Source organism: Brachycentrus maculatus, unplaced genomic scaffold (assembly GCF_059751285.1).
Source record: "Brachycentrus maculatus isolate JH-2025_06_01 unplaced genomic scaffold, ASM5975128v1 h1tg000498l, whole genome shotgun sequence".
NCBI classification, from domain to species: Eukaryota; Metazoa; Arthropoda; class Insecta; order Trichoptera; family Brachycentridae; genus Brachycentrus; species Brachycentrus maculatus.
Genome location: NW_028281244.1, coordinates 360540 through 386502, shown reverse-complemented (window position 1 = coordinate 386502; position 25963 = coordinate 360540). Strand labels below are relative to the sequence as shown.

At 30.3% G+C, this 25963-nt stretch overlaps 1 protein-coding gene across 1 annotated transcript in view; it reads right to left on the bottom strand.

Annotated features, from left to right (window-relative positions):
- Positions 1-25963, bottom strand: part of LOC148301940 (G protein-coupled receptor Mth2-like) — a 94605-nt gene that overhangs the window by 60511 nt on the left and 8131 nt on the right. The window contains exons 2-4 of the mRNA XM_088272443.1: positions 22877-23069; positions 17823-18020; positions 6083-6161 (exon numbers count right to left, since the gene is read on the bottom strand). Of these exons, the coding sequence (XP_088128569.1) occupies positions 6083-6161; positions 17823-18020; positions 22877-23069 (470 nt within the window). The remainder of the gene's footprint in view (positions 1-6082; positions 6162-17822; positions 18021-22876; positions 23070-25963) is intronic.

Sequence of the window (25963 nt, the reverse complement as noted above, 5' to 3'; positions counted from 1 at the left end):
GGCTATTTATTTGTTTAAGCCCAGAGCATTTCATTGAATTACAAGTCACGTAAGGCATTTACCCATCTGTATCTCACATTGTTTAGAAACTTAACAAACTTCAGTATTTTCCCTGAATTTTACTCTAGAGGACTTTCAGGAATCGCTTTACAACAGTTTTCAGCAGGGAGAATGAACATGAAGGTGTTATTAGGATCACAGAAACTCAAAGAGCATTGTTATCTCGGGGATTAGAAGACTGTCTATTTCGAGGGTGTAAAACACCCCATTTTTACAAATGAATTTGGGTTTTTGGCTGCCTCAACACGAAAAATTCTATGTAGTACGAGTATATTTTCTTTGTGCAGTATTTTCTACGTAGTATATTTTAATTAATGTGTTTAGAATATATTTTTAATGAATATATTTGGCAAGATTATTTACTTATTTAAAAAAAAAAGATCAATGGTAATATTTTTAAAATATTTTTATTTCCTTGTTTGTTTAGTGTTTTAAAACGATTCTAAAACAGACATTCTAAATAAACGCAAAAGAAAAAAGCGGTTTTTAAATGAACATAATTAAAATAAGATGAATTAAAAAAATAAATAAAAACAAAAGTTTTACATATATAATATATATATATATATATATATATATATATATATATATATATATATATATATATATATATATATATATATATATATATATATATATATATATATATATATATATATATATATAAATATATTTATATATATATATATATATATATAATATATATATATTTATATATATATATATATATATATATATACATATATATATATATATATATATATATATATATATATATATATATATATATATATATATATATATATATATATATATATATATATATATATATATATATATATATATATATATATAACGTACCGTCAGTATTAAGGTTATCATATAGTTTGTATAATGCTTAATTTGTGGATGTACAATATGCATGCCATAATTATGTTGATAATATTAATTAAATAAAATTGTGCAAATGATGATTTAATCTGTGTGGTTTAGGATATTGGTCAGATATCGCATATTGCAAGCCGCAACAGATATCGCTATCAGTAACTGATGAGAATGTACTCAAACATAAGAGCAGTTACACACTTCCACTATGAAAATGGATACAATGCAATATGTCATATGACTCTATGCTTTATTTTGTAATGCATTTAACGTCGATCAATTTTTAAAGTAACAAATTCATTTCAAAAGCAACCTCGCCCAGTATTTCTATGGTTAGATAATTTGTAACTAACTAACCATCACATCAAATGTAAGAAAAGCAAATAGACCAGATACAGCTCACAAATTGCACAGGTAGATACTATCATATCGCTGACTCCTTTCAAGAACGTCATAGCGGTTTCTTTTCTTTATTTTTTTATTTCTTTATTATTGTAATTTTAATTTCATTTTATAAAAAAATGTTGTAAAACACATATGGCTGACTAAGTATTGCACCCACCACTTAGTCAGGCTGGAATAAAGAGTTATTACTATTATTATTATTATAAATCAAAAATCGTCAATTTTTTGTTGTGCATGTTTTCGGAATGTCCAGAAAATTTACTATATCCCAGCAAAAGCGGCATATATTTAACTTAATATTTACCCGCTACAGGGCAGAAAGTGTTGTTTTTGCATATTGAAGAAAAGGTATTTTTAATTATTTTATTAAATACACAAAATATTTTTTAAATAGAGAAAAACATTCAGGATTTACCTTAAATGATCTGTTATTGACAGTATTATTTTTAATACATTGTGATATATTTTTAAACTATAAAACGATTTCCTGAAAAATCAAATTTTTTGATTTACGACGTTGTTGAAAGGAGTGAGCGATATATTATCATCGAAAATCTCATTATTTTCAACTAAGGTGGCTACGTTCGTTTAGAGCGTTAAAACACGTTGAATAGTTGCGCGTTTTAATGTAATCAATTTTATTTAATAAATAAAAGATCTATTCTCAGATAAAATTTTGAATGGATTGATAGAATAGCAAATAGCAGATACAGTTAACAAATTGCACATATAGGTACTGCTATATATTATCATTGAAAACCTCGTTATGTTCAACGAAGGTGGTGTAAGATATTTGAGAAAATGGAATAATTGCATGTTTTTATATATGGCTGGTAAAAACATGTTTTTTTTTAACAGCTTTTTTATTGCGATAGACATTTTTTAAAAATTTATATATTTTAACGTCATGAACAGAAAAAAGTACATCAACGGGCTAATTGCCAAGAATAAATATCTTTCAACCAAACAAAAAATTCATGTTTTCAAATGTTTTCAGTTTTTACAAGCATATTGAAATTGAACATAAATGCGTGCTTCCTCTTTTCTTTCATTTCCATTAAACTAGACTGTGCCGCAACAACGCGTGGCTGGATACGGGTGGAGTTGTAAAAAAATAAGTATCATCGTATTATTCAACGGCTGACGTTTTAAGTTACACATACATAAACAAACCTCGTTTGGAATTATTGTACCTTTTTGTTGATGAAAGAAAAGTATCATTTTCAAAACAAATTTAAAAGGAAATAAAAACGTCTCGGTAGAATGAATCTGGTGATAATATTTCAAAGAAGAAACGAGTAAAGTTTTTTAATCATAATAACATCATCTCTGGCACAGATCACAGAATTACAAGCTTAAATATTTATCTCTGTCATAACCAACTACCTAACCATCGCGATGCTTCCCGAAGAGGTAGGCAGAAATGATAGAGCGCCAGAACGCCGTACCACTATGTTTTTGCAAACCATTCGTCTCTTTCACATTTATGCATATCCTCATACATACCCGACAGTTGGAAGTAACAAATTTGATATGTTGTATATTAAAAGCATTGATAACTTTGTGGTTTAGTAATAAAACACTCTCCTTATCATCATCAATTGTTCATATTGTGTAATACCACTTTTATGAAATTGTAGAAATTTTGTCTTCTTTCTCTTTCAAATTTTTATTTTTATACAAATGTCAAATCATAATAATTTTATTTTAATGACCTGATGATGGAATGATTTTACAAAATCGGTAGTCACTAATGAGTGTTTATAAAAGATAATAAGGAGAGTGTTTTAATTTTTTTATTTATCTGGTTACTAAAAGATATGGAAAAGGTGATGAAAACTCTAAAAATTTGAATCGAAACATTGATCAGAATTTTGGGTAGATCTTAGATGATTTTCTTTTTAGATAAAGTAAACTGCCAATGCACAATGAACTTCTGGTTCCAACCCAAATGTATGGAAACGAAACATTCACTGGCCAAAAGAAGAATGAAAGTAGACTGAATGCAGTCGAAATGCAATCTCTCGGTGTGACAAAACGATGTATGATAGATGTTCAATAGGTAATAAGGAAAAAATGCAAGGATGAGATAAGCATTATCGATGAAATTAACCAAAGTGTGTCGAGATGGTTTGGGCATGTGAATCGAATGAGCGAACAAAGAATAGTTAAATCAATTTATAAGGCGATTGTAGTTGGTAATAGAGGCAAAGTATCATTAATATGCAAGGAAAATATATTTTTGTTAAATGTATGTAACCTGTAGAATTTAAACTTTTTTGTATATTTTTTTTGCAGATACATACTTTGTGGTACATTTTACAAAACTTTATATAATGAAATTCAAACTTTGTTTGTTTGTTTTTGTTTTGTTTTTTTTTTAATATTCCAGTTTAAAGTTTGGTATTTTATGTGTGTGTCTGAAGATGAGATAGTTCTTATCGAAATAAAAAATTATGGTTGGAAAATGTATCAAAAATAAAAGTGATTAAAAACAATGATTGAGTTTTATTTAATATAGTTTTATTGTAACTGTAAAATTTGAATTGTATTTTTTTTAATAAAAAGTATAGAGTTGGAATCATTGGTCGTTTTTTTTCTCAAAGAAACGAATGATTTATATACTACGAGTACGTAAGTACCCTGATCGACGTTCATACGTCAAAGTAAAGGTCGAAAGTCACAATAAACCGAACTTTTACGCCTTTTTTCAATCACAAGTTTCATGTGCATGGAGTAACGTGAGTCCAAAGTGTACCATCTGCTGCCAAATCGACCGACATGTGGTTTTTTTCTAGCAAGCAATAAAAAAGTCGAGAGTTTGTTGTGTAGAGGCTCTCAAAGAAATGGCCGAGAAACAGAATAATATATCGATCAATGTGAATATAATTTATCCGTCGAACTAGCGTTTATATACTAGCAAATGTTTGTTCCTCGCAATTATATCCTGAGAATCTAAAAATACGATAGTCCAAATATTAAGAAATCAGTTCGATCCAATTAACAACACAACATTTTGAGTGTGTCCAAGTACTTGTTCACAAATCTGGGTTTTCTCCATTTAGGAGTTATTTTTAATATTTTTTTGGCGCCTCAATGATTTGAATCTGTGTTTTCAGACGTTTCCCGTTATGTAAAAATAATCGGTTTTGGATCTTGTATACATCCCTATAAAAGGGTTTCTGCTTAATAAAAAAAAAAATTCAACAGAGATGGCTCTTGTGAACGCATATGTATATTGTCATGAGATTAATGATATTTGTAGGAGTTTAAAAAATTGAGTAGTGTGGTTGTCAATCATGGGTAAATTGGTAAATGTTGCACGGATGAAAAGTGATCACTTAACCAGTCTGTGACAGGTCATAAGCCTACTAAATACCCAGACTAAAAAATGTAGTAATATTTAAATTCTTGAGTAATTAAAGGGGTTTAAACTTAAAATAAGTTACATAAAAAATACTTGTGTAAGATTTCAACCGATTCAAGTTTGTTTTGTAGTTTATTTCTTGTTTTGAAGGATACCCGTAAATTAGTTTTCTGAATACAAGACGTTATAAATGGGAAAGAAATGTTCAGATTCTACTTTAATTAGTTTACTCGAACACTTTCATATACATATATTCACAACATTTATGTGGAATTCCGTATTTTTTTGTGAATTGTAAATGTATGTTCTCTGTATTATAAAATAAAACAACAACTATATAGTTTTTACCAATTTTATTTTATTTGACCAGTGACCAGTTTTGAACGTTACCGACACCAGCAGTCTGACGGTGTCGGTAACGACGAAATCTGATCACTGGTCAAATAAGAGAAATGTGGGAAAAATTATATGGCTGTTTTTTTATTATATAAAATGCAGTTCCAGCAAGAAATGTCAGTAAAAAACTTTTAATGTTAATGTTAAAAATGCACCACGTTAACATATTACTGCTTGTATTATTGAATTACGTTTAACGTGATGAAAATTATTCCAACGCATCCATGACCTATGAAACAACTATAGATCTGTCATTATTCATATTTTGTGGTGCCTGTAAATGTTGGATGTATTGAGACAATACAAATGTGTTTTTTCATCAAATATTGGACAGGGATCGAAAAAGGTCTAATAATAGAAGTAAATAAATTATCACAAAACTATCATAACAATATTAAGGATTGATTTTGAGTATTTTGAGAGTAAACATAAAATCTAATAATATAAATGAGGAGATGCATGAATGTAGAAGAGGCGAAGAATGTTTGCAAAGACAGAGTAGTGTGGCGTTCGATTCTCTCTGCCTACACCTGCGGGAGAAGCGGCGTGATGGTTACTTTTTCATAGTTTTTTTTTTAAATGGCAATTGAACCTAAAACCTCCAGCACTATAGCTAAACGTGCTAACCGGTCCAATACGGGGGAAAAATTGTTTTGTAAATTATCGTTCAATCTCGTAGCTTGAAATACATGTAAACGCAACAATGCAATTTTCGTCAAAGTTTCCAATATTACGCTAGATTCAAATTTTACTGAAATTATTTTTGGCAATCGCACTTTATAAATTAATTTAATTGAACACGGAACTCCGTATTTTCTCTCACACGCAATAATAAATATTTTCACCCCATCTTGGTCACGAACGCAAATACATCACCCGATTCATGGGTAGCGATGTATTGTACGAATATTAAAAGTAACAGTGAATTATGTTCGTGTTGAAAAATATCAGAGGATAAATAAAACTCACCTAAAAGTCCACCAAATATCGAAGCACATGACGTTGAGCCAAAAGAAAGAGACCATGAAGAAGAAGTAAATGGTGAAAGCTGAAACAAAGATGATACTTTTATTAGGTTTAAAATTACTAGATACAAAACACATTAAAAAAAATTAAAGTTATTCACGATCAAGTTTATACTGCATCGATTAAACTCAGTTTCTTTTACTTGGACTGCTATGTAAGGTTAAAGGTCAGAAGAAAATAATAATTTAATGAAAAATCTAATTTTTCATTTAAATTTCACTAAAATACTACCTTTTCCTCAAATCTATAATGAAACGGATATCGATGCATTCCGCATTATTTTCAAACGGTTTCGGTTATTGAAAATGATGCGGAATTAATCGAAAAACGTGTCACTGTGGATTTTAAGAAATATTAAGTGAACTATAAATTAAAAATGGACGAGTTTTACCACAAAGTAACTGCCAAACCAAGTAATGAAATCAAATCAAACAACAAAAAAAACAGAATCGTACTACAGAAGTTACCGATTTGATACGTAGTGTAATAATAATAAAACCCTTATCCGCACCCCAATGGTGCATAGGGCACTGTGTCATATAAATGCAGTGTTATCTTGATCGTTTACACATTAAGGAAAGGTGCCCTCCGCTTCAGGTACCAGTCCATGGTAATATTGAATAAATAATAGAGTGAAAAAATCACTTATATTTATTTTACCCCCCTTGGGAATCGAACCCGGGACCTCCAGAACGGTAGCCGAGCGTGCTGACCATTACACTACGGAGGCGGACAAAAGTACATACGTAGTGTACGAGTATATAACTTTAAATCAACTTGTGATTTCAATTTTTAATGACCTTGGCATAGTGAAACTAACTGTCGAGTATTGCCAGAAAGTTGACTACATAGAAATTAAATTTAATGAGTATTTATTTTCCCCACATAGAATCGATGTTCAAATTATCTTCATCACTTATACAAAACTTGTATAATACCATTTTTGAATTTCTTAACGTAAACACGACTAGTTTTGAGAACAAAGTGTTTTATTTTTATATTTAAACCGTCATTATATTCTACAAAGTTAAAACCAAATTAGTAAATAACACGAAATAACAAATGTTAAAGCTTTTTATTTTGCATTATATTTTCACTGAACTTAATCAGGACTCAAAAAAATATGAGCAAGTACGAAGAAACAATTCATATTCGTTAACAACTTATACAGAATATACTTACACATTAACTATGTTCTTCAAGAAAGTGATTTACTTATAAAATTTAAAATAATTTTTGTTTATTACACACTTATAAAGTAATTTATTAGAATTTTTCGACGTGTGCATTTGCAAATAAACAATTTAGTATACATTATAATGTAAATTGTATTTTAACCTTGGATCATTATATAAATGTTTACTGGAATGTGGTAGCAACACAAAAAAAATAAACTTTTCAACTAAAATAAGAAGTCATTCATTATAATTTACGAGTAGTTCATGTCATAAAGGGTGACTAAGAGCCAAATGTAAGTTTAAATTTTAGACAATTATCTGGTTATATTATAATATGGTTTATTAATAAAGGTTAAATAGCGATAAAATTAATAATTTTTATATTTTCTTTTTCTATTAATCTTTATTTTCTCCATGGTTCCATCTCAACTTATCGTCATTATAGACTGCTGGGGTCAGCTCTTCTCATCCTCAGGTTGTAGGTCCTTCTATCATTGACATCACTTAGGCCATGCCTTCGAATCGTGTTATCTTTCTGCAGCATCCATGAATTCTTTAATCTTCCTCTAGATGTCTTTTGAGGATGATCCATGGCGATTGCCTGGTTCACAATATGATCAGGTTCTCTACGTACCATAGTATAGAGGACTTATGAAATATAAATATATAATAAGTATAGATGTTTAAAAAGTCTAACTTAAAAAAAAAATAATACAGTATAATATCCAATTTTATTTGTAACAGGTCCAATTTTATTTGGTTAACGTTCATTTTCATTTATAAGGTGTCCAATTTGTCATGTAAAATATCCAACTTGAAGTGAAAAACCTATATATCAGTAGATGTACTAAAACATGTCACTTTTAGGTAACTGTGGTGTTTATGGTGGTTGTAGAATATGCTAGATATCATGTCAAAGATCAAATTATTATTATCTTAAAATATATTACACAATTTAAAGGAAACATCTGTTTCACCGTTATTTTAAGTAAATATATATATTAACAAAATTTAATACTGAATTTGACAGAGGGCATAAAACACGACAGCTGTTGCTAATCCGAAGTTTTCTCGTAAAAACGATAAAACTTAATTACTGGGGTTTTGAGAAACGATATTAAATTATTCTTCTCTTTCACTTAAATGGTTCAATTAAGAGTTGAGATGAACTAAGTAACCATCGCGCTGCCTCACCACAGAGGTGAGGTGGAGAGCGTAGAACGCCACGCTACTCTGTTTTTGCAAACATTCTTCGCCTCTTCCACATTCATACTTCATACATACCAGCCGATGATTCAGACTCTTGAGTCGACCACTTTCAAATATTTGAATTACTCGATAGCGCCAATTTATCTCGGTCTTCCTGTGCTTTTATTTCTAACTATCTTATATTCACCTCACATATTTGTTAAACCATTCATTCCTCACTCATTTACTCTTCATGTCCAAACCATCTCAACACATTTTTCATAATTTTATCGACAATGTTTACCTAACCTTGCATTATTTCCTTATTTCGCCATTTGAACATCTTTCATACATCGTTTTGCCTCACATTTATCTGAGAGATCGTATTTCAAATGCATTCAGTCTACTTCATTCTTCTTTTGCCAACTCCATTACATAAAATATTTATTAATGTACATATACATACACATGCACATGTACACACAAATATATTTATAAACATAACTATGTTTTTTTATTTGCACAAAATCTGTCTGCAAGTAGATTTGGATTTGAATTAGCGATTTTGTATAACATATGACGTTTGGAGAATAATTAAAATATATAATATATAATAGTTAAAGTACCTAATTATGTTCATTTCATTCTGGCAATCATTTCAACGTTTCAAAAAAGAAATCATGTTATCATCGCATATATTATCTTAATGTCAGAAATACTATCGAATGTATAAATAACAAAGACATGTTTATAAAACACACACATTATGCTGTTCGAGTATTAAGATTTAAAAGCTCTTGGACCCTTCGTTCTACTGAAAATAGATTTGAAGAATGACCACCTGTTTTATATAAACATTTAAATAAACTATTTGGCCGTTATGTTACTGTAAACTATTAATATCAATTATACACAAGGCACTAGAGGTCCATGTGTATGCAAAGATATTGTATCCAGACGTCATCAGTATTATTAATCGTGGCAGGTTAGATAGTGGTCCAATTAGGAAATAAAAATATTTAAGAGGAACCATTTCTGTAAGATGGGTGTTCTTCAAATATTTTCTACCAGCAAAATAAGCAGGACTTTTTCGATTGATATGTTATCATGGACAAAACGTGGGTAGAGCACTTTGACCAAACTTCAAAGCATATAGTGGATACATCTATGTAGAGATGTCAAAAAAGTATAAATGTGACGCCTACTTTCAAAATCCGCCATATCCAAAGATTTTGAAATAAATATCGGGAAGCCAATTGTGAGTTTTATTGTTAAAAATATGTATATACTTGAAAACCCTGCTAAAAATTACTTCAAAACAGCGTTGTATTTCATATTCCGCTATATTCATGAAACTTGCCTTCTGACCCATATCGGCCAATTAGAGAGATTGTAGAGAGCGAGGATAGGTCAAAAATTAAGATGACGTCATTATCGGTTTGTGTCTCATGATTTTTTTTTCAAGAAAATGGGAAAATTCTCTATTTCATAACATTTCATCTAATGATCGACAAATCTTTGAAACATGAATGTTACTCGGAAAATTTTGCATTTTTTGTAAAATCGACTTACATAGATCTGGTGGATTTTAAAAGTAGGTGACACAAATAACTCCTTAATTGAAGAAACCCAGATTCGCGAACAAGTGTTTGGACACACTCAATGTTGTGAATAAAAATAACTGGTCAAATTATAAGCTGCGTTAAAAATGATAATCATGTTTTCAGGCGTTTTTCAGTGTCTAAAGATAATCCAGGGTTCAGATTTTGCATTCATCCAAATAAAAAGATATTTGTTAAATAAAAGCTTTCCAAATCCAACCATAGATGTATTTAAAAAAAATATATATTAATAATGACGTTGCATATAGAATATATTGCTTTTGCCAATGTCAAGTAAATAAAATAATATTATTTAATTATAAATTATGAAAAACTTATTATTAAACTATAAATCGATATGTTCAATTTTTACAAAATAACTAAACATAGATGTATTATCCCATTTATGGTCGTCGTGTTAATCCTACAAAAGTCTGACCACCAGCTCCAATATTTAGAAGACAAAATCCTGTATGAAAAATGTCAATATTTCTACTTTTTGTAATTTATTTGTGGTGGGTACATTTTTCTGCTGGGAAAGTCACCCTTATTTTGGTGACACAAAGACAAGACGCAATCCCATTAACCCTAAATTGTCCTGTTTGGCTATTTTATTACCCCTACCCTCGTGATTAACCCTGCTGGAGTTAGCTGCTATCTCCAAAGACATAAAACTCTAGAAAATTCCCTAACGATCAGAGAAAAACGGATGATTAACGCTTAAGGGCGCTTTTACTTATAAATACCATTACACACTGTCCATTAGAGATGGGCAATAATCGTTATCGAATTTACGCCTTTTTGGATGAAGTTAATTAATAATCTAAAGAAGAGTCGTTAGCAGAATTCTTTTCGTCTTATTTTAACCCATTGGGATCGAACTAAATTCCGACGAAAATCCCGTTTTTTTTTTAAATTTACATAAATAAAAAAACCCAATATAACATTTATTGTAATAAGAGTTTTGAGAAGTTTATGTTAATTTAAAAAAAAGGTTGACTTCCTAATTCAGAAAAAATACATTTTAACATTAATTGTTGCTGTAATAGTAGTGTGATTATCTATATTTTTGACATATTTACATATCGCTCACTCCTTTCAAGAACGTCATAAATCAAAAATCGTCAATTTTCAGTTGTGCATGTTTTCGGAATGCCCAAAAAATATACTTTATCCCAGCAAAAGAAGCATATTTTTAACTAAATATTTACCCGCTACAGGGCAGAAAGTGTTGTTCTTGCATTTTGAAGAAAAGGTATTGTTTAATTTTTTTTTAAAAATCTACTACATATTTTTTAAATGGAGAAAAAATCTTCAGGTTCTACTTAAAAAGATTTGTTGCACAATAAAAAGTTCAATAAGTGACTTGATATTTATTTTTAATACATTGTATTATATTTTTTAACTTTAAAAACGTTCTCCTGAAAAATCAAGTTTTTTTTATTTATGACTGTTGAAAGGAGTGAGCGATATATGAAGAATAATATGGTAGCCTGGGTATTTACAGGGCTTATGACCTGTCTTAGGCTGGTAAAGTGATCATTTTATAAACGTGTAACATTCACCCATGATTGACAACCACATTAATAAAATTTTTGGACCTCACACATATTATGTATAACACATAACACATATTATCAATCTCATGTCGCTTCATGTTTGAGTTACCTAAGGATGAGTTTCAAAAAAAAAAGTGGTGTGGTTTCGATAAATAAGCAAAAAATGATTACCTCAATACGTCGAATACTGACAGCCATAAAGCAAGGAAAATAACAAATAACAGCTGGTATTAAATGAATATCGAAAATAACATGGATGCGCTTGAAAGAATTTGGTTATGTTAAAAATCAGTCGATAAAAGTGATAAATGAATAATAGCAAACGTATGCAAATGATGACAATGGAAGGCATAGTTTTTATTAAAATCCTATTTTTATTGCGTTTTAAAAATGATGCAGAGTTTTAACTGTATATAAGTGAAAAGTGCAGATTAAAAGCGAGAAATTTTACATCAGGAATTTTAAAAGCACTCTTTAACTATCGTTTAGTAGAAAAGTCGTAAAATCTTTTTGCATAGAAAGATTTGAGAATATTAACCCATTAAATTGATCATACATGAAAAATTCCCGGATAATAATTTGGCGGATATCAGCATTCCAGAGATTCATAAAGGGATATTTTTAGTGATCCTTCATAATTTAACGATTTTTGCATTATTAGAATGTTGTATATTATTTTTCATCATCATAATTTCTAGATAGAACTGATTATATTATAGGTATCTAAACTTGACGTAAAACATCTCTCATTCCTCTTTATATGAAATAAGATGAAGGTCCCAGCTTGCCAGGGCTTACGACCTGGCATTTGGCTGGCTTAAGTGATCACTTTCTACAATCAGCCATATTTCAAAACGTATCGAAAATCATACCGGCATGTGAAAGGCCCTGAGACCATTGCTTGTATAAAGGTTTCAAGAATTAATGAAATATGGATTTTCAATAATGGGCAGAATGGTGAACGTTACACAAGTGTGTAAAGTGATCACTAAGCCAGCGAAATGCCAGGTTGTAAGCCCCGGGATACTCAGACTTCTATTTTTTTTTCATATAAAGAGGAATGATATATGTTTCATAACAAGTTAAGATACTTATAATATTGACATATCATCCGAAGGGTGCATAATCCAGTGTATGATATATAATTTGTAATAATAATTATCAAAAATATTCATAATATAAGTGTAGTATTGTTTGCATGCTAGTGTAGTAATTGTCCTGACGAAGAGACGGGTACTTCGCGAAACCAGTAGACTAAATTCTCAGTGAGTGGTTACATACTAACATTTTTGTAGCATATTGAAGTATGTAATAATTTTTTTAGATCAGGTTCTGAGACCATTACATATACATATATAGGTTTCAAGAATTAATGAAATATGGATGTTTAATAATGGGCAGAATGGTGAACGTTACACAAGTGTGTAAAGTGATCGATTAAGCCAGGCAAATGCCAGGTCGTAAGCCCCGGGATGCTCAGACTTCCAGACTTCCATCTTCTTTCATATAAAGAGGAATGATAAATGTATCGTATGAAGTTGAGATACCTATAATATTGACATCTCTTCCGAAGGGTGAATAATCCAGTGTCTGATATAATAAATAATATTAATATTGAAAACTTGTTATACTTTGTCTAAGGTGTTCGTTCCGGAATGCGTGCTACGAGTGTGTGGTCAACGTGTTGCAGTTTTGGTCATAAAACTAATGAAGGCCAACTTGTTATTTCATTGTAGTTTGTCGTTCATTGTACAAACATACCAGACGGATTTATTACACCTTATCGGTGTATGTTTTTACACTCTAGAAATATCGTCGTAACGTTGTGTGAATCACTGTTTCACCGCAATATATTGAAGTTAGAAATGAGTTTATTTTTTTTGTCAAATTCTTAATAAATTCTAAAAAAAATGTGCGCGGACAACGTCGCGTACTGACTTTGTGTATTTACTTTACTATTTATTTAAGAGTACACTCTAAAACAATAATTGTAAAATGTGGTCTCGTTTAAGAAAAACCCAGGGAGAATACATTATTGTAAATTTGTTTAATTATATGCATGAGACTTGTCCGCCTCTGAAGTGTAATGGTCGGCACGCTAGGCTACCGTTCTGGATGCCTCGGAATCCGGAAGGGGGGCTCAAATAAATATCAGGGATTTTTTCACTCCAATATTTATTCAATATTACCTTGGACTGGTACTTAAAGCGGAGGGGTGATCACATTTCCTTCATGTGTTAATGACCATGGTAACAGTGCGTTTATATGATGCAGTGCCCTATGCACCATTGGGGTGCGGATAAGGGTTTGAAAAAAATGTGTATGATAAAATAAGTAAATTGATTACGTTATTTTTTTACAATTTGCCCTGTGTTTTCTTACTTGTTACTTTCTTATCTGCTTTTCAGTCTTGTTTACCTTAATCCCATGTCCCAAAATGAGTAATGGAAATTACTCATCGGGAATATTATATACAATATGTGACTTATGTATGCAATATGGTTAAATAAATAACATAAAATTAATATAAAAAAATGTACAACAGACGACTGCCTTTATTCAAGTAAAAAACTCTAATAATGAGTATTTCGTTAAATCCTTATTTCCTTCACTGTCATTGTTTCGCATGTTTTTTTCCATTAAAGTGTCGTAGGCACTGATTATGTGTCTATATGGAGCGCACGCCACTGACCAATTAGAATACCACAATAGTACTACATTACAGATTAACAAATATGCATGTAAATATATTATATTAAGACAAATAAGGTGGTTGCCATATCAGGTTAGTTATACATTATTTTAACATATGTATATTGATGTAGCATTATAGACTATTAATTGATTGAAAATAATGATGCGATCATGTCTGCACACTACACACGTTTGTACAAAATGTTTTGAGTGTGTACATGTTTATATATTATGCATGCAAGAATTTGACGCATAGATCAAGTTCAATGATCAGTATTATTGGATTGATTGCTCAGTGTCGATCTAACGACGTTTAGACAGGCGTAGTTGGGTAGACGCTCGACTGCGAAACTGGCGTCGCGGGTTCGGTTCCCGCCAATTGCAAAATGAATTCAATTAATATTTATTTTCAATTGGTCTGGGTGTTTGTGATGTATTTTTTACATTTACCTTCCCTATCCTTACTATCCTACCTGCAGACAATCTTCTAAAATAGAAGCTTTGCTGGTTATTTTGTTTTAATTAACTGCTAAAATTGATTATTCGTATTCAGATTCAATTACCTCTTCACAAAAATAACTATCTCTGAAGACCTTCAAGAAACGCCTGAAGCATTTGGAATCCTAACTGTTCATAAGATCAATCTTTCCTTGTTTCCTGTTTATCTTTCCCTGAATCCCTTACGTGATCTTACTCCTTTTGCCTTCCTTGTTTTCATCAGTTTATAGTTACCTAAATCTACATTATGTAATTATTTCATCCTTTATACTGCTGTTACACAAAGTTTTTTTTTTTAACTGTACAAGCACTATCTGCCTACTAATTTTAGAATCACTTGTCTGTTATTGACTGGTTGGAAGATATTGCTTCGTAGAAATTATATATGTATGTATTTTGTGAAATGTGTTTGATAAATAAATATTTCATTAAAAACAAATGTATGATTATTTTGTGTGGGTATTTATCGAGGTCATACTAGTAGAACGCATTCTACTAGTAGAAGTCATATAAACATTTTCCGGGATAATGGAGTTTGAAGGAGAGATGTTTTTTCAAGGCATTCTTGCACTGTACTTTTTTTTAAAATTGAAATTGAAGAGTGGTGTTAAAGATTGCCAGGACTTTTTCCCTTAAAATTCCATATGTTTATTAAATTTTTCATATTTTATTTGCGTAAATTATGTTTAAACTCATGATACACAGCGAAGCAACAGCGAGTCAACAGGTAGAAAATAAAAAACATACTCGAATATATTTTATAATTTCTCTGATTAACAGCATTTCTAAATGTATGTATGTTCTAATGAGTGATAACGTAAATATTTATTTCAATTGATGAACTTTTAAACAAAAAGTGTACATAATAAAACATAATGTTGACGCTCTGCGAAAATTTTCAGAAATTCGAAGAAGGTTTTATCTGCCGCGTAAACTAAAGAAAGGAAAACATTCCCATTCGAATCTGAATAAAAGTTAAGTCCTGATATATGCGCGTGTACTAAGCCCGTGCCAATGCTTTCTATATTATATAAAAGTTTTAGTTTGCCCTGCCAACACGGCATCAAGTGTTACCGGTGAACACTTTTAACTATAATTATTTTTAATGAAGTTGAGTACGTACTTGCATAGGAACATTGTTATTTTATAAATATCAAATTTAAGAAAGGTCTATTTAAGTACCACAACTGTTTAAAAAAAAGTGTTATACGAGTATGGTTTAAATAAAGATACTTTTTTTAGTGTAACAAAGGCAACAAAGATTTTTTCGTTTTTTTTGCGATTTTTTTTTAGCATTTGACGTTTTGAATTAACGATTGTTTACCCCGTACCTACCTTTTGATTCGGCAGTTAGTTTATGATAACATCTATGTATTTCATACTTTATTTTGTATTTTAAAAGCATTGTTAATTTTGTTGGTAATATAACAAAACATTCTTCTTATCATTCATCGTTCACAAAGTGAATTTATATTTATTTATCAAAATATATTTTAATATATAGTGGTATTTACCAAGTAAAATTAAAATATTTAAAAGGTATGTTTTTTTAATGAAATGTGTACGGTTATATTATTTATGGATTTCGCATTAACTTTGTGAAATACCATGATTTAAATATAAAACTCAACCACTCGTAAATACCATTTTTGAAAAGTGGTCTGATACAATTTATTTATGTTTTATTTTTATTTTAAAGGTTAACAAACTGTTTTTTGTTGCTTTAATAATAAATTCATGAAACACTATTAATAAATTAGACAATATTTAATAAAAAAAAATAAGGGTTGTTTTTAGTACATGCATGGTGTGACTCGCCAATGAAGTAGCCAAATGAGGCTTTCAGTACAGTTTCGAATTTGTTATCTAGGAAGCACTGCAATTATACATTCATGGCTTTCACCTTTAGCTTTCGGTGGAGAAGAGCGCTTATCGTATAAAATAAAAACTTTTACGAGTCTCACCAGTTGTAGGGAATATGTATGGAGAATAGGTATAAAAGAGCTAGACTATTTGCTAGGGGAAAATGCTCATTCGAGTAGCTCAGCAAATTCTTTTAATTAAGCTTTTATTGTTCTAGGCGTATTTTGTCGCTAACGAATGTGAAATTTACGATAACGATAAAAACCTTGCTATGATGAAATCACAAGGTCAGTGAAATATTTCAACTAGGTCTTTATCAACAACATTTTGTGTGTCCGAACCCATGTTTACAAATCTAGGTTTCTCTACTTAGGAATCATTTTAACATTTTGACATCTCAGCATAGATGAAGAATAATATAGATATCTGGATATTTACAGGGCTTACGACCTTTTATTGGCTGGTTAAGTGATCACTTTACACACGTGTAATATTCACCATTCTATCCATGATTAATAACCACACTACTAAAATTTTTGGAACAACTGCATATCGTAAATATTATGACGCTTTATGTTTGAGTTCATGGAGTCATCTTTGGTTGGTTTGAGAAGCTTTTTTGTGGCAAAGACTCTTTTATTTAGATGTATTCAAGATCCTTACTGGATTATTTTATATACTGGGAGACGACTTTAACCACGAAAACAGGACACCAAAAATGTTATTTTTTTATTGGGTAGTGGAGTTTTGAATCGCTCTCTTTATCATTTATCGTTTACTTTATGTAATCCCGTTTGATAAACACTAATTCGTGACTACTGGTTTCGGAATATTCATTCCATCATCAGGTCATTTAAATAAAATTATTACGGTATGACATTTGAACACAAATAAAATTTGGAAAGAGAGAAAGAAGACAAATGAATCACAATGGGAATAACTTTGAAAGTGGACTTGAAGTGAAATTATAATTTTTTTTTGGAGTTTTGAAACGTTAAAAAGGAAGTTTAAACCAATGAAAAACTAGATTCTATCAATTATACCGTTGAAGGGTAACAAAAAAAAATTACATCGAAGGGAAAAAGGATAGGGGAGTACTTACCCATGAACAAGCACATCTCCATGGAAAGGTTGTTAGCCCCCTTGGAGGTCTTGATCTGTATGGCAGCCAGGAAGGAGTAGGCCACCATGAGGCCCGTGACGTAGCTCATGAGAGCCTTCCCGTGAAGGTTTCTCAATTCGGGAATGATGGCGTAAACCAGGAATGTGGCCAGCAGAAACGGAATGGAGATTATCATCCCTGAAAAAAAAACGCTATTAAAAGTATACGTTATCAGTTACTTTAAAGTCTATTAGTCTATTAGTTATCTCGCAACTTAATTTTCTCTTAATCCAGGGTAAATCTTACATAATTGAAATTTTCTTAAGACATCGTTTTTGCATTGAAAAAATAAGTTTTTTGAAAAAATAAATTTAACTATTAAAAAAAAACTTTTGTTCCATTTTAAATGCAGAAATAAAAGTAATAATAAGCCAGATTTTTTTGTATAATACAGCTAACGTGATATTTTGACATCAATTATCTAGTTCGAAAGGTCACATAAAGTTTACCGCCTTGGAGCGTACAAAGCTTTGCACTGAAGCAATAAATCTTCATTTGAAAGCTCCGTTTCAAAAGCTCCGCAATAATTCTTCTGTCGGTAATTATTTTTCTCCTTTCAAAATTTAATGTATTGAAAGAAAATCACTGTCAATTGAACTGAATTTACTGTTATTGAATTGTTATCCCTTAGGTGGGTAAGTTTGGATAAGGTTGTATTAAGTTTTGTCTCCAGTGCATGAAATGGGTTTTCGAGTTGTATACGTTCATAGTCGTACCTATACATAAACAAACCACTAGAGAATTTATACGGAACTAAACTTAGAAATACAGTTATCTGAAGTTTGAAGTGCGCTGTTTATTACAGCATATTACGTAATAATTAATATTTATAATATGACAAGTTTGATCAATTTTTTGACACAAATTTGGGCATTTTCCAGGCGTTTCCTAGTATATGAAATAATCCGGAAAAAAATAATACGTATAATATATATTATATTACACATATGGCTGGAGGCCTTTGAAATGTGGTGCTACTGGCGCATGTTGGGGGATTCATTGGTCGGAACATGTAGGGAACAACGAGGTATTAAGGGCTAGGGAGTCTAGATGCTTACTTAATAAAGTACCACATCAGGACATATACGCAGGACCAACCTGCCGATGGTTATGCCTGTAGGAAGAGCTACCGCTATGTTGAACAATATCACATTGGATATTGATCTGTTCCATGTGTCCGAAGGAGTTTTCCGAAGTGGGATTCTTCTACACCTTTAAGTCTTATTGCTTACTTTTAATATATACGCCTAGAATATTGTTTGTTATGTATATATTATTTTTTATTGAATAAATTGAATTGAATTGAATCAGCGGGCCAAATGGATAGGCCATAATATATGACACCCAGGCCTGCTTCTTACGATTGCGGAAAGCACAAACTATTGAGGACAACACCACATATATATATACATATACACATATATATATATATATATATATATATATATATATATATATATATATATATATATATATATATATATATATATATATATATATATATATATATATATATATATATATATATATATATATATATATATATATATATATATATATATATATATATATATATATATATATATATATATATATATATATATATATATATATATATATATATATATATATATATATATATATATATATATATATATATATATATATATATATATATATATATATATATATATATATATATATATATGTATAAATATATAAAAATAAATAAATATATTCATATAAATATAAATTTATATATATGTATATACATAGTGCCTTATGCACTTTTTTATTTAATTAAAATACAACCACATAGTTTGTGGGTATTCACATATACATAAATCACACAAAAGCCTTTATCTCTCGCAAAATATAAACACTATAACAAACAATTGTTAGACAAAGGTCTACGCGTGAGTTGAGAGGTATTTTGAAACGAAACAGAATTTCTGGAACATTAACTGAGGAGAAAAAAGGGTTCGTACAATAATATCTTGAAAAATGCGCAAAATGAAAATTATTATTTACGGATGCGTGGTAACGTTGTTATTTTAGATTCATAAAAAACAGGGAATTCTCCCAATTAAAAAGAGGTCGAGTAGATGTAGTCAATTTCCATTTAGGTAGAAACTGACTTTAGTATATCAGCAATGAGCCACAGTTGTATGGAGAAAAAATATGTGACAATTTATCCGGAACAGCAGCAATACCTAACAATCTAACTAACCATCACGCTGCTTCCTTTCGAGGGTAGACAGATAAAATAGAACGCCTACCACTCTGTCTTTTCAAACATTCTTCGCCTCTCCCAAATTCATGAATCTCGTCATACATACCCGCCGATTATTTCGACTCCTGATCCGGCCGCTTTCAAGTATTTGACATACCTCAACATGCCAAGTTTTCCTCTGACTTCATCTGGTCCTTTTTCCAACTGCATTAGCCTAATAATTTGTTTTTATATATTTTTTTTTTGTACTTACTCATTTGTTCCGCATGTCCAAACTTTCTTAATGTTATCGATAATGGTTATCTCAGCTTTGCATTATTTCATTCAAGCATCTATCATATACTTATATCGTTTTGCTACACAATCGTCTGAGGGAGCACATTTTGACTGCATGGAGGATACCAAATTATGCTTTTAAAAGCCCACACAAAATTTTATGAACATCGGATATCATCTTTTGCCTATATAGATATATACTTCACTAATTCTCACCTTATTACACTACCGTTACTCAAACCACTTCAACATCTATCAAAATTACAACCGAGAAACGAAAATGATTAAACAAAAGTGCACATATACATCTGTCATATAATGCGACATGGATTTTGTGAACCGAGCAATCGCCATGGAACTTCCTCGAAAGACATTTAGAGGAAGACCAAAGAATTCAAGGATGCAGCAGGAAGAAAATGTGATTCGAAGGCATGGCCTTGGTGACGATGTATTTGATAGAAGGACCGACAGCCTGAGGACGAGGAGAGCTGTCCCCGATAGTCTAATGATAGATGATTAGTTGGTATGGAGCCAGGAAGAAGAAGATATACAGATACATATTTTATTTTACACTACTTAAGAAAAACGACGTTTTCTAAAAATAAAATAACTCTAATAACATAAACCTCGTAAAAATATAATATCGCTCACTCCTTTCAAGAACGTCATAAATCAAAAATCGTCAATTTTGAGTTGTGCATGTTTTCGTAATGCCCAGAAAATGTACTATATCCCAGCAAAAGCGGCATATTTTTAACTTAATATTTACCCGCTACAGGGCAGAAAGTGTTATTTTTGCATTTTGAAGAAAAGGTATTGTTTAATTATTTTTTTTAATATACTAAATATTTTTCAAATGGAGAAAAAATATTCAGGTTTTACCTAAAAAGATCTGCTGCACAGTAAAAAGTTAAATAAGTGGCTTGATATTTATTTTTAATACATTGTATTTTATGTTTGAACTTTAAAAACGTTCTCCTGAAAAATCAAGTTTTTTGATTTATGACGTTCTTGAAAGGAGTGAGCGATATGATTATTCTACCCTTTATAAAATAAATCGTCGAAACAGCCGACCGTGGAGTATTTTTAAAATAACCGGGTAGCTTAAAAATATACGTAATTTATTGTTGAATGTTCCCAGTTGGCCATTTGAATTTTATAATGGTCTCGTATGAAAAGACACGGAATTTTACTCTCGTTATATGAGGAAATAATTAAAGTATCAAATTTCCAGTTTGGAATTTCATGTCTCGCTTTTTGGTTTTCATATTTTTTTAAAACGGGTTAATTTAAAATGTGTTATACTGGTATTCAGAAATTCGGTTAATACATCACCTTGTAATAAAAAAATATATTTAGGTCAATAATCTCCCTGTATTGTACTCTCATCTAGTTAAAAGTATAATTTATTTGGTCAATTCCTGTCGCTCTGAATCTCGTGTGCTTAAAATCAATGTAAACGCAACCCAGTATCGTTGAGCTTAACAAAATTTGCAACGATAATAGGTAAGTCCAAATTTGAAACAGCACCAAGGAGGCAAACAAAGCATAATATTCCAGAAAAGACTAAGAAATTTTACCTAACTAACTAACTAACCATCACGCCGCCTCCATTTTTTGTCAAAACAAACAAACAATCTTTGTCCCGTCCACATTTATGCATCTCCTCATACGTATTCGCTGATTATTCCGACTCCTAACCTGACTACGCCCGAGTATTTAACATTATATTTCATGCTTAGTTCCTCGGTCTTCTTCTGCTCCTATTTATAATTACATTCGCCTCCTAAATTTGTTTCACTGTTCTTTCTTCACTTATTCGATTCAAATACCCGAACCATCTCTACCCGACTTTCTTTATTTTATCGATAATTTTTATCTCACAACCTTGCATTCATTCGTGATAACACCATTCGAGCATTTGTCATACTTGGTTTTGACGCACGTTCTTCTGAGAGATCGTATTTTAACATCATTCAGACTAGTTTTATCCTCCTTTTACCAATTCCATGATTCGCTTCCATACATTAGGGTTAGAACCAGGACTCCATTGTGTACTGCCAGTTGAGCTATCGCTGATAAGTTTTTATTTAGGTACTATAACTAATTTCAGTGCACCATTCACTCTGTTCCAAGGATTCACTCTCCTTTATATCCTTCCTATGTCTTTACCAATCTTTCCATTCCTAGAAAACATACTTCCTTAAATATAAAAAATCGTCTACCTGTTCCAAAGTTTCTCTATTTACTCTACATAGTCCTATGTTACACACAGATCTTTATTCATCTCTTTCGAAAATCATGACTTTGGATTTCTCAACATTCATCAACAAATCACTTTTTTAATGTTATACATAGTTGCCAAAAGGTGGAAAGACAGCCAGTCAACATCCCAAGAGCTACAAGCGGAGGCACAAACAGATCCTTAGGATGTACAAAACGAAGAAGAAAATGTTGCCAAGATATAAAAAAAGTCGTGACTTGCCTATCGGGAAGAGAGAAAAAATGAATTTATCCTCTTCTTTCTTTGGTTCGAAGCAGATGAGAGGAAGGTACTCTGTGTCTCTGCCGCTCAGCCTGTCCTCTTCCATGGGGAACACGTCCATGCAGAACCACATCTGGTCGAAGTTGGCGAAATCCTTCTTCTCTGGGTCGTTAGGCACCAACAGGTGACCATTCTGAAATAAGACAGAGATATGCTACTGATGAAGTCATAATGTATTGCAATATAGGAGAGCACTGTTTAATTTACTGTGTCATCTATTGGTGAGACGAAGAAGCTTTTTTAGTGAGCGGAAACTATTATATTTATATGTGAGGTCCTAATCCTGGATTATAATGAGAAACGCCAGAAAATATCCTTTTCATTTTATCATTTTAGGTTATAATTTTGGAAAAACAAAAATTATAGATTTTTTTACAAAATACATATTTAAATAATACGAAATAGTTGGTAAATATACAATACATTTCAAATATAATGTTTCTACCTCTCTAATAAAGTAGATGATTGTGTTTAGAGAGGGAGTTCGTTTTACATTTTTTTTTAAAACAAAGTAAATTAAAAATAATAAAAATATTCCTTGGTATGGAGTCTAGGTAGGGGTGAGTCTTTTATGTTTTTAAAATTTAGTTTTTAAAGTTTGATAATTTTTTATAAGTTTTCCGGAAGTTTATTTAAGTTTTTTTCACCTACGTACGTATAATGGTTTAACGTTGCTGTTGTTTTACATCTGTGCAATATTAAATTATTAGAAGTTCTAAAGTTACGTGAATTTTGCACTTCAGTTGTTTTTTTCTTTAAAAGTTTGTAACATAGAGGCTTTATTAATTTTTTTTTCAATTGTTGGTACATTAAGTTCCTCAAATACTAATGTTAAAGGGTAAGTTCTGGGCTTTTTAATTATTATTTTTGCAATCTTTTTTTGAATAATTGAGAATGATTTTCAATTTGTCCTTCAATTCTTCTTTGTTCAATTTATTCAAGTTCCTCCCTAGCCTATAATTCCATACTGCAGAATCGAATTTGATCAGATAATTTACTAACAACACTGTGAGTGCGTCTAAATACTTGTTCACAAATCTTGATTATCTCCAATTAGAGGAATCATTTATCTTTTTTTTGAGGTCTCAAAAAATAATAAGATAAATAACTCTTATAAATGGAGATAATCCAGATTTGTGAACACGTATTTGGACACACTCAAAATGGTGTTATTTGATTTGTTCATATAAATGATTAGGAGACCATAAACTTATAGGAGTATAGACACGGAATCCAGGAGGTTCGCATCTGGCGCACGACCCTTGAATAGCTTCATAAATCAAGCGTCTGTGTACTATGTAACAAGTGGTCTGGGCAGGGCAGAACACCCCAAACGGAAATAATTCCCCGCTTCTGTGAAACTTCAAGTAATGGATGAGGGGGTATTGTTAGACCCCAGTCACTCCGAGACTGAGAACAAGAAATGACGTAACAAATAAGGGTTGATAAATAAACACTAGGAAAACATATGAACCTTAACTATTTTCATAAATATGTAAGAAGGCTACTATTTTACCCTATTTCTTCACCAACTGGGTTGGTTACGCTTTCCCGAAAGGGTCTACAGACGATTATTTTATTTTTAATTTTTTTATTATTTTATTTTATTTTATTTCTTTAGTTAGCTTATTACACTTAATACAAACTATGTATTTACAACTTCTTACAGGAAACAAAATATATATTTTAAAATACTCTTTCCATTCTTTATACATTCAGGCATATCATCATACATTTTCAAACCCTTATATATTGTACAATTTTGCGACTCTTTTTTTTTCAAAATTTGCATTCTTATTTTATCCTTATTTCTAGTATTATGTTCATGATTTTTTTTATTTAAAACTTTTTTATCCTTAAAAAATTGGGAAATTTATCGTTAAAAATTTATATATAAAGATAAGCAAATTATATATTAGTATCGTTTTAGTAGGTAACCAGTTGAGTTTTATTTTAAAACTCTTTTCATTCTTCATACATTCAGGCATCTCATCATACATGTTCAAACCCTTGTACATTATACAATTTGCGCCTCTGTTTTTTTTTTAAATGGCATTCTTATTTTATCCTTATTTCTAGTACTATGTTCATGCATTTTTTTTTTATTTTAAACTATTTTATTCTTTAAGTATTTGGGTAATTTATCGTTAAACAATATATCTATATATATATATATATATATATATATATATATATATATATATATATATATATATATATATATATATATATATATATATATATATATATATATATATATATATATATATATATATATATATATATATATATATATATATATATAAATAAAATCTTTTTTATAGGTAACTAGTTAAGTTTTTCTCTCATTTTTTCTACATTTGTTACTATTTTACGAAAATGGCCATATAAGTATATATAAGTTATTCAAATTAATTTTAGGATTATTTTTGAAATGGTGAATGTTACTTATCCATTATTTTTTTAGTTATGTGTTAAATACCATTTAAAAAATACATAAAATAAGAATTGGCCTTCGTTTTATACTAATCTACCAGAGAGTAGAGTTTAAAAATAATTTGAATAATGCAGTGCCGTGGTGAGTTAATGGTTTTGCGATAAAATATGTGAGATAGTCTCTCCGCTGGGCACAAATTCCTGCATAACTCATTCCATGTAACTTACTAAATTGACACATACTAACAGAATGTGCCACTCTAAATACTGAACATATTTTTGTTAGGTGCATAATTCGTGCATTTCATATGAGGTCATCCCAGAATGCACAGTGCTTTGTTTATTACTGAACTGAATTTATTAATTATTCACACACAGTGATTTTGTATTAAAGCATTTTAAAAAATCTTTGAATTTTACTAGAGAAACCAGTATATGTATTGGCCATTTGTCGTTAGCTATTTTTTTGCTTTTTTTTGCTTACGAACATAATCTTTTTATATTATTAAATGAAAATACGAGTATTACAATATTTTTATTACTTCTAGTTTCATATCAACTGACTAACTAACTAACCATCACGCAGCTCTC